This window comes from Colobus angolensis, unplaced genomic scaffold (genome assembly GCF_000951035.1).
Source record: "Colobus angolensis palliatus isolate OR3802 unplaced genomic scaffold, Cang.pa_1.0 Scaffold29, whole genome shotgun sequence".
NCBI lineage: Eukaryota > Metazoa > Chordata > Mammalia > Primates > Cercopithecidae > Colobus > Colobus angolensis.
Window position 1 is genome coordinate 447,295 of NW_012116154.1, and position 12,809 is coordinate 460,103.

Sequence of the window (12,809 nt, forward strand, 5' to 3'; positions counted from 1 at the left end):
CTGAATCAAATGTTTTTGTACCTATGTATTATTCATTTTGCAAATATTTACTGAGTAACTACTGTGTGCCAGGTACTGTGCTGTTTCCAGGGAATGTAATATTAAAACAAATTTTAAATGCTTTTCCCTCATAGAATTTACATCTGGATAATTTGTTGATGGGCCTTGACATATTTCTCTCCCTAAGTACTAAGTGCTGTGCTTGCTACCTCACATACTCTCTTATCCTGTTTTATTTTTATTTTTATTTTTTGGTGTTTATTAGCATACTCAGTGTTATAGTTAACATCACAGGAAAAAAAAAGTATACTGGGTAACCCTACTGATGTGAAGCAGTAGCAAAACCCTAAGAAATACCTACCCCCCATCATAATTTAATTCTTTTGCTTTTTTTTTTTTTCCAGAAAACCAAATATAGAAAATTTGGATTTTTAGGGCCAGGCGCGGTGGCGCACGCCTATAATCCAAGCACTTTGGGAGGCTAAGGCAGGCAGATCACTTGAGGTCAGGAGTTCGAGACCAGCCTGGCCAACATGGTGAAATGCTGTCTCTACTAAAAATACAAAAATTAGCCATGTATGGTGGTGCATGCCTGTAGTCCCAGCTACCTGGGAGGCTGAGGCAGGAGAATGGCTTGAACCTGGGAAGTGGAGGTTGCAGGGAGCCAAGACTGAGCCATTGCACTCCAGCCTGGGTGACAGGGCGAAACTCCATCTCAAAAAAAAACAAGAAAAGGAAAAAAAAGAAAAAAATTGGGTTGTTTTTTGTTTTTGCTTTTTGCATTACTGTAAACCTAAAGGTGCAAATTCTTTCTGTGTTGGCTTTCTGTGTTAAATTTTTACTGAACTATTAGAAATCTATTACTCTGTGCTTGTGATTCTTCTTTTTAAACATTGCTACTCTTGTAGCATCTGAAATGTTTTTAAGCTTGTCACTTCCTTTTTCACATCATTTTTGTGGCTTTCTCCTCCAGCTGAGCCCCATAGTTCCTCTGTGTGCTAAAGAAAGCCCTTAGTAACACCAATGAGATTGCTCTCTGTTATAGATATGTTATTGTAGGATCTAAAATACGTTGGTTGCTTCTAATTCTTTGTGTAGTTTTACATATTCTTGCTATCATAATTAGATTTTTAGCCTATAAAAATTGCTACTAGTTATTTTGACTGAAGCTATTTGTTTAAAATGATTATTCCATCAGAAACGGCCTTTTCATAGTAAAAAATTTTCTTTAAAATGTCACCTTTTCTCTTTCCAGTTTTGAGAAATGGTGCTTGGGAAATTGTCCACTGGGAAAAGGTATGCATTGATTTTTCTTTTGTTCCAGGAGAGGAAATGCATAGCAGTGTACTCTAGTAGATATAATATTTTGTATAATATAAGCAAATGTCAAGAATTTTACTAATATAAAAGCTTTTTAGTAATATAAACATGCATGGAGTCTTCAGTCACATTCATTTAATATTTCTGCTATATTATGGAAAGGCTTACTTTGAAGAATAATATCTAGAACTTTTTGTTTTCTTCATAGTATATTTTGAGTACTGTTTTCATAGATTTTATTTAACCATGACCTGTTTTGTGTTGTAATTTTTTGCTTTAATCATCTACTGTCCAAGTAAAAATAAGAATTTGAGTTCTGATATTTTACTTCTGCATATTTTACTTCAAATTCATATGGTGAGACTAATTACATTTGCTTACCACTGATTCCTTTAAAACAAAATCTTACAAATTAAACATTGTTTTCTAATGAAATCAGTTATATAACATCAAAGGTTAATTTGTTTATAGGACCTCTAACATGGCAGTTAGTAGGTTAAGTCATAATTTAACAAATGTTATTCAGGTGTTTATTCTTTTCAGACTTCCCTTTCAAAAGGTAAGCAATTATTATTAGTTCTCCCTTAGTTCTGGAAGAAGATTTAAAATCTAGTCATCCACAAATGAATAGCTTTGGTAACTTGGTAAAAGACATTTTGGAGGCTGCGCTGCCCTTCTTGGGCCACTTTATTTCCTGGGATTGCCAGGACACTAGAGGTGTATCTCACAGGACAATATCTTGCTAGGACAATCGAAGTGTAACCAGTAGTTTATTTGCAGTACTTTAGTACTTTCCAGCTGGTTGAAGTCCATGCCCTTGATTCTACCTTGTCATGGTCATCTTTTAGTTCTGCAGGGGATACCTTGTACCCCCCATCAAAAATTAATTAAATTTCTGTTGATTTTCCATCAGTGGCTAGAATAGAGACTGACATCTCCCCTTTCATATAGTTGAAAATTGACCCCTCTTTTTTCTTTGGTTTTTGACATGAGAGCAACAAACAGGAAAATACCTTGGTGTGCTTTATTTATTTCTGTGACAGGAATCTCTTTTTCAGAATAACAAAATAAACAAAAATGCTAAAAGCAATTTCAAAATAAATTTCTTTTCTACTCTTTTCTGGCACCTGTGAATTTAAACATTTTAGAAAGAAGACAGGTAGGATATAATCAGGTAGGATATAATCAAGTATAATAAGTTTAATTTTATTATAAATATTATTTTACCTAGAGTTGTTAGTGTAATTAAAGTAAATATGCATGCTAGTAAATAACCTAGGCTGCTTGCTCAGAAAATAGAAAGTCGGGAGATAATAATGTACTACTTCACTCTAAACCTTTAAAATGTCTTATTTTCCTAATAAACAATCTTTATTTCAAGATTATGCTAACCTACCTGGATTATTGTAACTCTTACTCTTCCTATTTTTGGCAGGCAAATCACCAGTCAGGATTACCCATAATAATAGCATTGTCAGTCATCTCACAGGTCAATGGCACACCTAACCTGGGCATCCCATTTTGAGATAGAGAAGGACAGAGTTTAAAGTGTTGCCAAAGTCATCCAGCCCAAAAGAGCTGAAGTTATTTAATAATTAGAATTATAGAACTAATTAGAATCACTAAAAGTTGGTTCAGTGATGAAATCATGAAAATATTAAAAAATTAACATTACTCTTAAGTTGGCAGCATCAAGTTTGAAAATAAAGTGAGGAAGAGGTCTCATTCCCAGTGGCCTTATGGGATGCCTGCAAGTAAGTTTAACATATATGTATGACTAAAGAAAGCATCCAAACTTTGATATTCAAGATTCATACAAATTTACAAATATGTCATATTCCCAGAAAAATTAAAAGTGAAATATCACTTGTTCCAAATTATGAAGTAATATAATCCCAGGGAAATTATTATATTTTCCTCAAGAATTGACTATATTTTTCATCTGATTTGCCAAAATAAACAGTTAAGAAAGTAGAATATATGTTGGAAAAATGAACAGTGTGCTAAGATTAACTACAGGTGAAATGGAAAGCAAAAGTTATTGAAATACTGTGGATTGTTTGCAAAAATAGACATTGATGAGTAGAATAACATGGAGCAGATTTAAATAGTATAGAATAAAATATAATGCCCTGAAATAAAGCCTGTTTAATATTTGAAAAAGGCAAAAATTATTTTTTAAAGAATTATGTTGTCACAGATTAGCAATTTTAAGAAATAGTATTTGAATATTTAGTTTGTAACTAAGTCACAACCTATGCTAAAATAAATTTCAACTAAAAGAGTTAAATGTTAAAACATTGTTTTTAGAAAACATACAAATAGAATAAAGGCTTTAATATTTGAAGAGGAGCAATATCTCAAAATCTATAGAATTAGGTTATATAAATTTTAAAACTAATACACAACAAAAACTGCCACAAATAAGTAGGCAGGCTATGTGAAATATTTGCACCAAATAGGACAAATGATTAAGATCACTGTTATATAAAAAAGAAAACTTGACAGTAAACCAGAAATATGATAATCAGACTCAGTATAATATTCAACCTAATAAAAGTTGCAAATTTAAACCATATTGAAGTTTCATTTGTTACCTATTCAATAACTAAAAACAAACTTGTATTTCAGATTTTTTATTTTTATGAAATATTTTATTTACATCCTATTGTGAACGAGCAGTTTGGCTATTTATGTTGAGAACTGTAAAAAGGGGATTCTGAAAATTTATCCCAAGAAAAGAATCATAAAGTTGGAGAATATCTCCACTTGTATAAAAATGTTTATTGTAGCATTATTTACTTACAATAGCAAAAAACTACAATATATGGAAATACAACAATAGGGAAGGTTTTATAAATTACGGCATACTCATATTTTGTGACAAGTAAAATCTGTAATGTCACATGGTATAGCAACACAGAAAAAATTATACTATTCATTTGACAAGTATTTATTGAGTGCATATGCCAAGCAGTGAGCTTAAAGCATCAAGCAAGACACATCAGGGTTCCTGTATCATAAGATATAATCATAGGTGGAAAAAAATAGTACTATGCACCCTGAAATACTGGCTTTGTAAATTGTTCGTTGAACAAGTGAACAGGCACAAAAGCAGCCTTACTTGTTGGGATAACAAGATTGTGAGGCGAGTCTTTTCTTTGGCGTATATGATATTTTGTGCAATTAAAAATAAAATCAGTAAACCAGAACCAAGAGTGTCATCTACATGCCAAGGCAATATGTTAGACCTTAGTGTAAATGGGCTTTACTTCAGGGCTCTTTCTCTGCCTTTCTAAATGTGTGGCTGCTGTGGTTGCTCTTCAACGGCCCTCAAAGGACCTGCAAATTTGCCTAGCATACATCTAATCATTCACAGCTGGACAGACTTCAGCTCTGAGGTGTTAATGGTTTCTCTCTCCAGTTACTGCCCTGAAACCTTTTCCCTGTTGCAAAAGGTTAGCTTGCAGATACATCGTTTTAAAAGAAAGTATTGTAATCACAAAGCCCTACATGTAGGAAACTACACTGTGACTCCTGAACTGTAAGCTGCTGGTTTCATTGCTCTCACCACAGATTATTTCTTTACAATGAGGTGCAGCTAACACTGTTCACAGGTTTTTGAGATGTATGCAGGTGGAGAATTCAGTGGAAGAATCTTGGAATCAACATATTCTTCTGACTTACTAGGGAAGCATGATATGGTGGGCTGAATGCATGTGTAAAAGTTACTCTGTAAAGCCACTTTAATGCATGAAGCCTCCACCACAATATGTATGTATTTTTTCTTTTTTCTTTTTTTGAGACAGAGTCTCACTCTGTTGCCCAGGCTGGAGTACAGTGGCGTGATCTCAACTCACTGCAACCTCTGCCTCCTGGGTTCAAATGATTCTCCTGCCTCAGCCTCCTGAGTAGCTGGGATTACAGGCACCCACCACCATGCCCAGCTAATTTTTGTATTTTTGGTAGAGACGGGGTTTCACCATGTTGGCCAGGCTGGTCTTGAACTCCTGACCTCAGGTGATCCACCCGCCTTGGCCTCCCAAAGTACTGGGATTACAGGTGTGAGCCACCACGCCCAGCCATTAGTTGGATTTGTAAATAAGGCTGTTGCAGTCTGATAATCTTACTATGTTACATAATCCTCAATGTTGCTAATATCAGTGACTTCAGAAGGCTGTAGGTAGTGGACTGAAAGCCCTAAATATTTCCTTAACTTTGGCATTTTGGGGACTAAAACTGCTTTATCATGACATTCCTCCGATTGGAATATATATGATCAAAGCATTTTTGTCATCTTGACTTTTTCTTCTCTTGGTTCGTCTTATGCACACACTAGACTGGAAGGGGAATGCTGTATTGGGAGCTCAGAACCCAAAAGGAAAGACAGGTGTTTGGATGTCTTTTGAGAAATTGATCTTAAACATAGGCATCCTAAGGAGTTAAGTTCCCTGCTTTCCTTACAGTAAAGAACTTTAGCATTCATTGATTTAGCATGCTTTAGTAAAAACTTCAGCATTTAGTAAGCCCATGGTTTTCCCAGGCCACTGGGGTACCATATAAATTGTTACTATTTTATTGAGTTTAATAACCACAAGCCCTTCTTTTGTCTTACAATGAGTAAAGATGTTGGAAAGCAGCACAATCAATTAGGGATTTAAATCTGACTGTTAGACTCTAACATGATAGTGTAGAGGGTATGATTCTGATTTTGTGAAGCACATAGTTGAATTTAAGAGGAAACATTAACACACAGGAGATGATTAAAGAACAATTAAATGGTAACCTGGATGCATTCTAAGTGTCATGATTACAGAGAATTTACATTTTACTATCTTTCTGTCAGTGAGTAATCACAGTATTATCACAGCACATTATTTTAAGGACCAGTTCATTTATATTGGAGTTTTTAATTTTTCCATCTTTGCCCTTTTTTGAGGTAGGGGGTGTTTGATTCCGAGATCCCTGGTAATTTGCCAGTTTCAGCTAGTCCGAATTTCAGATTTCACCTGAATTATTTTTTGAATCAAGAGACCCAGAACTTCCGTACTTGGACACTAAACATACATGTCGTAAATGAAAGACAATACCCCTGCCCCAACCTTTCCTAACCTCTTCTTTTGGTAAATAATAGACCGCAGTGGGCTGCCTCTGCAGTAATTTCTTATTATGATTCCCACAAAGGACACTATTCTGTTCTTACCCTCAGTAGTGTTATTTTAGAGTTCAAGGAAAAGTAGGGAGGGGGAAGAACAAACAGGCTTTAATTTAAAAAGTCTTTTTTTCCATCTATTACATATTGAAATTCATATTTAAGATCATTTGTCTACTAAGAGATCAACTTTCTTTTTTTTTTTTTTTTTTTTTTTTTTTGAGACGAAGTCTCGCCCTGTTGGCCAGGCCAGAGTGCAGTGGCGCGATCTGGGCTCCGCCTCCTGGGTTCACGCCATTCTCCTGCCTCAGCCTCCCCAGTAGCTGGGACTACAGGCGCCCACCACCATGCCCGGCTAATTTTTTGTATTTTTAGTAGAGGCGGGCTTTCACTGTGTTAGTCAGGATGGTCTTGATCTCCTGACCTTGTGATCCGCCTGCCTCGGCCTTCCAAAGTGCTGCAATTACAGGCGTGAGCCACTGCGCCCAGCCAAGAAGTCAACTTTCATGATGTAAGGGGAGCGGCTAACAGTGTAACTTGGTCAGCTCAGTTAAGCCAAGTTGTTGCTTAGTTATTGTATTGTTTAGCAAAAGCTATGTGACACATCTGTCACTTAAATTATTGCTAACAGTTTTTGAACATAGTATGTCTTTGTCTTTATGCCGGGCTCAGAAAAATGCTAAGAGATAGTAAAATGAAGAGATTAACTTTTAATTTAAAATGCATTGATTGTTTCACAAAATTGTGCAAAATCAGGATTTGCAGACAGTCAGATGTGGATTTGAGTCTAAGCTCTTCAACTCCCCATCATCTTAAGCAAAAATCTCAGAATCTCAGACTCATTTTCTTTCTCTCCAGAGGATGAGTTATAAGCAATACTAGTTTCACAAGCATTATTGTGAGGAGCAGTTATATATAATAGCGTCTTCAGTTGCATTGGGACATTTCCTTAAATAGGATAAAGATTTATATTGGTAAATTCCTCCTTTATGTTTTTATGTCAAAGAGAGGATATGAAAAGTTGAGATGTCAATTAAGTGGATAGAATAGATTGATTTTATCAAGATAAGTTATATATCCAATATATAATGTCCAATTTTTAAAGGATTCCTCCAACCCTGGTCTCACTCCTAGATAATTTTCTTCCATTTTGTGAAGATAAGAGGTTCTTGTTTGTCAGTAACTGCTTTTACTGTATTCTGTGCTTTTTACAATGGGTTGTATATTTGTAACTATCTTTCAATGCAGATAATTAACCAATTCCCAGTTTTCTTTCAGGTAAATGTTGGAGATATAGTTGTAATAAAAGGCAAAGAGTATATACCTGCTGACACTGTACTTCTCTCATCAAGGTAGAGATGCCTACTGATGCTCAAACAGTGTAGAGGATGGTTTCTCTACCCTGCATTGACCTTGTGATTTCTCCAAGGAAATAAGGAATAAACGAAGAATTTAAAACCTCTCTAATAATTTTTATATAAACATTTAAAAAATTGATTGGACTTAAAGGGCTCTTTCATGTTTGCCATATAGAATAAGTGATAGGTACTATACTTTATCATTCAAATATAATTAAGAGTCTACTCTCCCTCTGAATCTATCCAGATCCCTTTGTGGGGATCATAATTCTTTTAAGATTTCCTGTCATTTATTTTATATCACACATGGATTGAGTTCTATTGATTTTTTTTATCTTTCAATCCTTGTTCATCATAAATCCCTGCAAAGTTTCTTGATTATTGTGATGGAATGGTACTAAAAAATGGATGAATGATTCTTTTTGCCATCATGCCTTTTGAAATGCCATACTCTTCCAACAGAAAAGTACTTTGCTCTTTCTTTTAAGTTCTTTCAGTTACTTAATTTAAATAATTTTCATTTTACTCATATTTTAGTCGTGAATTAGTATTCAGTATAAATTAGTATTCATATGGCACTGTTACCCTTTAAAGAATGTGACTTTCAAATGGTTTTAGGTTTAAAAACTATAAACTAGTCCTATTTTAAATTAAGAAAAATTGTTTTTAATATTTTAGAGGTTGTTTATCATCATTTCCTTGGACAGTTTTATTTGTAAATCCACATATGAATATGGATGGTGTCCTTTTTTCAAAATCTATTTAATCAGGTCATCATTTAAAGTGATTCAATTCATGACAAGTTAGTGAAACTTAGCTGAACAAGTAAAAATAATCTAGATATTTATAGAAGTAAGTCTACAACCAATTAAAGTAACTGCAGGTAGTTATATTTCTGTATCTTTTTGTACCATGTACCTATAGGTTTTTGTTTTCAGAAAAATTGATATAGATGTTTTCAAATCACCCTTTCTGTTCTTAGTTTCCTTTGCTTATAACTTTATCAGGATAAATCTCTAAAACTGAGTAAAGCTAACCATCCATTCTTGGCATCTTGAGAATTAGCTTGAGGGAGAGCTTATTGTCATTGTCTCAGGTTCTAGGTAGTATCTAGAGAGAGCTCTCCTTAGGGAGTGAAAAGCCAGGATTCTTACTCTGAGTTGGTGATTTTGAACCAACTGCTTAATCTCTCATGCCTTGGTTTCACATCTTTTATATTAAGATGGATTAAATGATCAAATTCTAATATTCCCCAATTCTTTTTGTTTACATTGATAAGCTTTAAGAGTACCCTACAGAGTGGTGTCCATTCAGTTTTATTAAGTAAAAATGTGATGAATGTATTGGACAGTTGGCCATCTGAATGTTTTACAGTTGTGTGCTGCATAACAGCATTTCAGTCAGTTACAAAATACATACACAACCGTGGTCCCATAAGATTATAATGGAGCAGAAAAACTGTTGCACAAATACTCACTATTGTGTCACTGTTTCTTTACACTATTCCGTACAGGAACATGCTGTACAGGTTTGTAGCCTAGGAGCAATCTGCTACACCATGTGGCCTATAGACTATACATCTAGGTTTGTATAGGTACCCTCTATGATGCTCGCACAGTGGCAAAAATGCCTAACAGTCCTTTCCTCAGAAGCTGCACCTGTCATTGTCACGTGACTGTATAAGCAAGTTCAAAATGATAGTAACAGCTTCTAACAATTTGGGAACGTATTGTTTTCCCGATTAAACTCTTAGAGACATAATTATAGAATGAATCATATACACTGAACCATTAAATACAATTTTTATTTTTGATGCTCAAAAATGTGAAGATAATCGACTATACTGCCCTGAATTTATACTTAAGTTTAAGTTGGAAATTTTCAAAATCGTTGCTGTCTGACTCTATCCAATTTCAGAAACTCCTCAGCAAGCTACTTGTATTTCTTAAACTTTAGACCATTTTTACAGAGCTTGTTTTATAAACATTAAAAACACTTACTGGTGGTTATGAATATCAGTTTATCAGAACAGTTTCTGTGTCTTAATATGGTCTCCACAGTGATTGACTTCCTCCGAGATTATATTTTTAAAAGATTATCTGATTTGTTGCTTTTTGTTATTGAGTGGAATTCAAAATAAAGGCTGTGCTGTTAGACATTTCAATCCAAGTAGCAGAATACCACCTTTCAGGATTTTTTTTCCCTCAAAGAATTTTAGCATTACTTAACTCCTTTGAATCTACGTTAACCTCACGAAATAGGTAGTAGTGTTTAATCATTTAACAGAAAGAAATTTTGACTTTAGGTAATGACTAAGTCAGGGTTGGAATACTCCTAATCTATCTTTACACTGTCCACTGTCAAAAGAAGTACATGATGATTTTCACCTGCAAGTGAGCAACCACTTAGCAGTAAGAGTAAACAACTGTTTATAATATTTTAATTTTCAATTTCTTCAAATTTTAATTACTGAGAGTGCATCTTCTGTGAGGTAGTTTGAAATTAAAGCATGAATATGGTTGAAAGTTACTGTGTTTCATAGGCTTTCATTTTGAAATGAAACAGATTTTAGCATTTAATAAATAATGAATACATTTATGTGTTAAGAAAGTATAAAGTAGGGTAAAATAACTCAAGCTGTTAATTCAAGTCCATATTCTTGGCATGTCTATTTCATACCCTCTCTGAAAAAATTTCTCTGAATTCAAAGGCTTACCCTTCCAAAACAATGCATTAATTGCTAAGTAACTCAAAAGGCTGCAGTTATGCCTTCTGACTTCCTAAGGCCTGTGTCTTCGCAGCTTGGCATTAAAGTTAATAAGATATTTATTCAATTAACTTTGAAAATATTTTGGAGTCAGAATGTTTTTAATAGTTGTTTTTTTATAAGTGGGGCGGGAACTAGTATACTTTTTTTTCAAAACCCTATCACAGCCCTAAAAAATAATTTTCATCATTATTTCCTTCCTTTTTTGGTAATGACTAAGTCAGGGTTGGAATACTGTGGACATACAGTAGATGGCATGAGGTGGAGAAATTTGAGAAAGAAAAATCTAGAATATAATGTAGTTCTCTATAAAATATGCTTTAATTTTATAAGCTTATGAGTAAACTTTTAAAAATTAAGTTTTTACACTAAAAATTTAAATTGGGCTTGAAAGCAAATAAATAACCCTCAAATACTAAATGTTTTCTTATGCTTCAGACCTGATCAAAATAAGTTTTGAAAAAAATGGCATTAAATGTTCTTATTAACATGTATTATTTTCTATAATAATTTCGAACTTTCTGTCTCTTTTGTCCATTTGTTTGTTTGTTTTTTTCTCTGTTCATTTTTTTTGCCATTTTACTTATTTTATACTGGGACATGTAGGTGGCAGTAGGGGAGATAGTGAAAGTGACCAATGGGGAACATCTCCCAGCAGATCTCATCAGTCTGTCCTCAAGGTTAGAACCACTGAGTCATATAGGATGCGTGTATGTGGGTCCTCACCGTAAACCAGAGAACAGTTGCACCCAAATGTGGTTGAGTTCTGTGTCTCTTCCTTTAAAACACAAACTTTTTATACTGCTTGGTGATGGACATTTCACAGATGTTTTAAAGGGATTTTGGAATACTATGTTGAGTGATGCTTGTCCTTCAGCTGGGCAGATTGAACTCCTGTTATCAATAGGAGTCTAAGAGGCATGACAATGAAGGTAGATTTTAATTTCCTATGTACCATTAATATATATTCATATTTAATAACATGCCTAAGTACTAAGGCTTAATTTATTATCTCTCCAGAATATTATTTTGAACAATGTTAAGCTTTTCATGAAACAGTCATTGAAAATTGATTAGATTATAAATATGTCTTATTCTTGTATTTTAAATTTTTCTGTAAGTTCTGTAAAATCCTTCCAGCGATTGTGACTATAATTTGGGCTCATAGGGTTTATAGAGGACCCCCTGCACAAAGCTGGATGTTGCACATTTTGTACCGCATGCTTTGCGATCAACTTTTATCCCACTTGTATCTAGTGAAAAAGTGCACGTTCCTGTGATCAATTTCAGCTGTCTACTAGTGTCTGTATTGTGATACGCATCTTGTTTCATTTTTCACTTACTAATCAGAAAGCCTGCTTTGCCTCTTTTGACTAGTTTGTGTTTTAGATGTCATCATAATTTGCTGAAATATTTATGATCTAGCATGATTCCTTATCTGAGACTTCTTGCTGCCTTTTCACAGCACTATTAAGAATTGCTTCAGTAACTGCTGTCTTAAGTGATTGTTGAGAATATTCTCAATTTCGATGCATATTTTATTAGCCCAGCTTCAAATAGAACTTAGCTATTTGAACTTCCTAACTTCCTAGCCATTTAAAGACCTACCTAGATAAGTTACTTTATGGACAGAAAAAAGTAGAATTAGAATGTTATTCTAATTGTCAGAATATGGAATCAACATTGTCATTTAGTATTTTCTTTGTCATCATGCTTCTATATTATCAGAAGATATGCTTTATAAATTCATAAACTATGTTTCAAATGTATGCATAAGTAAATTACAGATTTGGAGCAATTTCCAGAGCCAAATTGCTATTGTGACAGTGATTTAAAAACTAAAATTTTGAATAAGTGATAGAGTAAAAATATAAATATTGAAGGACTTAATTTTCAGAAAAAGTAGCAGCTTTTATGAAAGAAAGCTGATAGAGTAAATTGAAGAACTTGCAGAGCTACTTTAAAATGAATCAATAAAATATTTTTGATTAATGTCTGTGTGTTTAAGCAATTTTCGTAAATCTTCGGGCCAAAGAATTAAGCTACATGCCCATTTCTGAAACTTGGAATAGTCTGTTTTGCACATGTACAGGTTGGAAGTTGATTAGAAAATTCCAGGTGTTTGTAATTTGTAAATTTTTTTCTTTCTAGCTGAGTACACATGCTTATAAGAGATTACATTTATAATACTTATGTGATATTAGTAAATTAG

At 33.9% G+C, this 12,809-nt stretch overlaps 1 protein-coding gene across 2 annotated transcripts in view; it reads left to right on the top strand.

Moving 5' to 3' along the window:
- ATP8A1 (ATPase, aminophospholipid transporter (APLT), class I, type 8A, member 1) overlaps positions 1 to 12,809 on the top strand; it is a 278,979-nt gene that overhangs the window by 64,020 nt on the left and 202,150 nt on the right. Inside the window, exons 6-7 of one of the 2 annotated variants that reach the window (XM_011949035.1) lie at positions 1,256 to 1,296; positions 7,751 to 7,824. In XM_011949035.1, coding sequence (XP_011804425.1) covers positions 1,256 to 1,296; positions 7,751 to 7,824 — 115 coding nt within the window. Of the gene's footprint in view, positions 1 to 1,255; positions 1,297 to 7,750; positions 7,825 to 11,203; positions 11,278 to 12,809 lie in introns of both variants that reach the window. The other variant, XM_011949034.1, reaches the window with a different exon arrangement.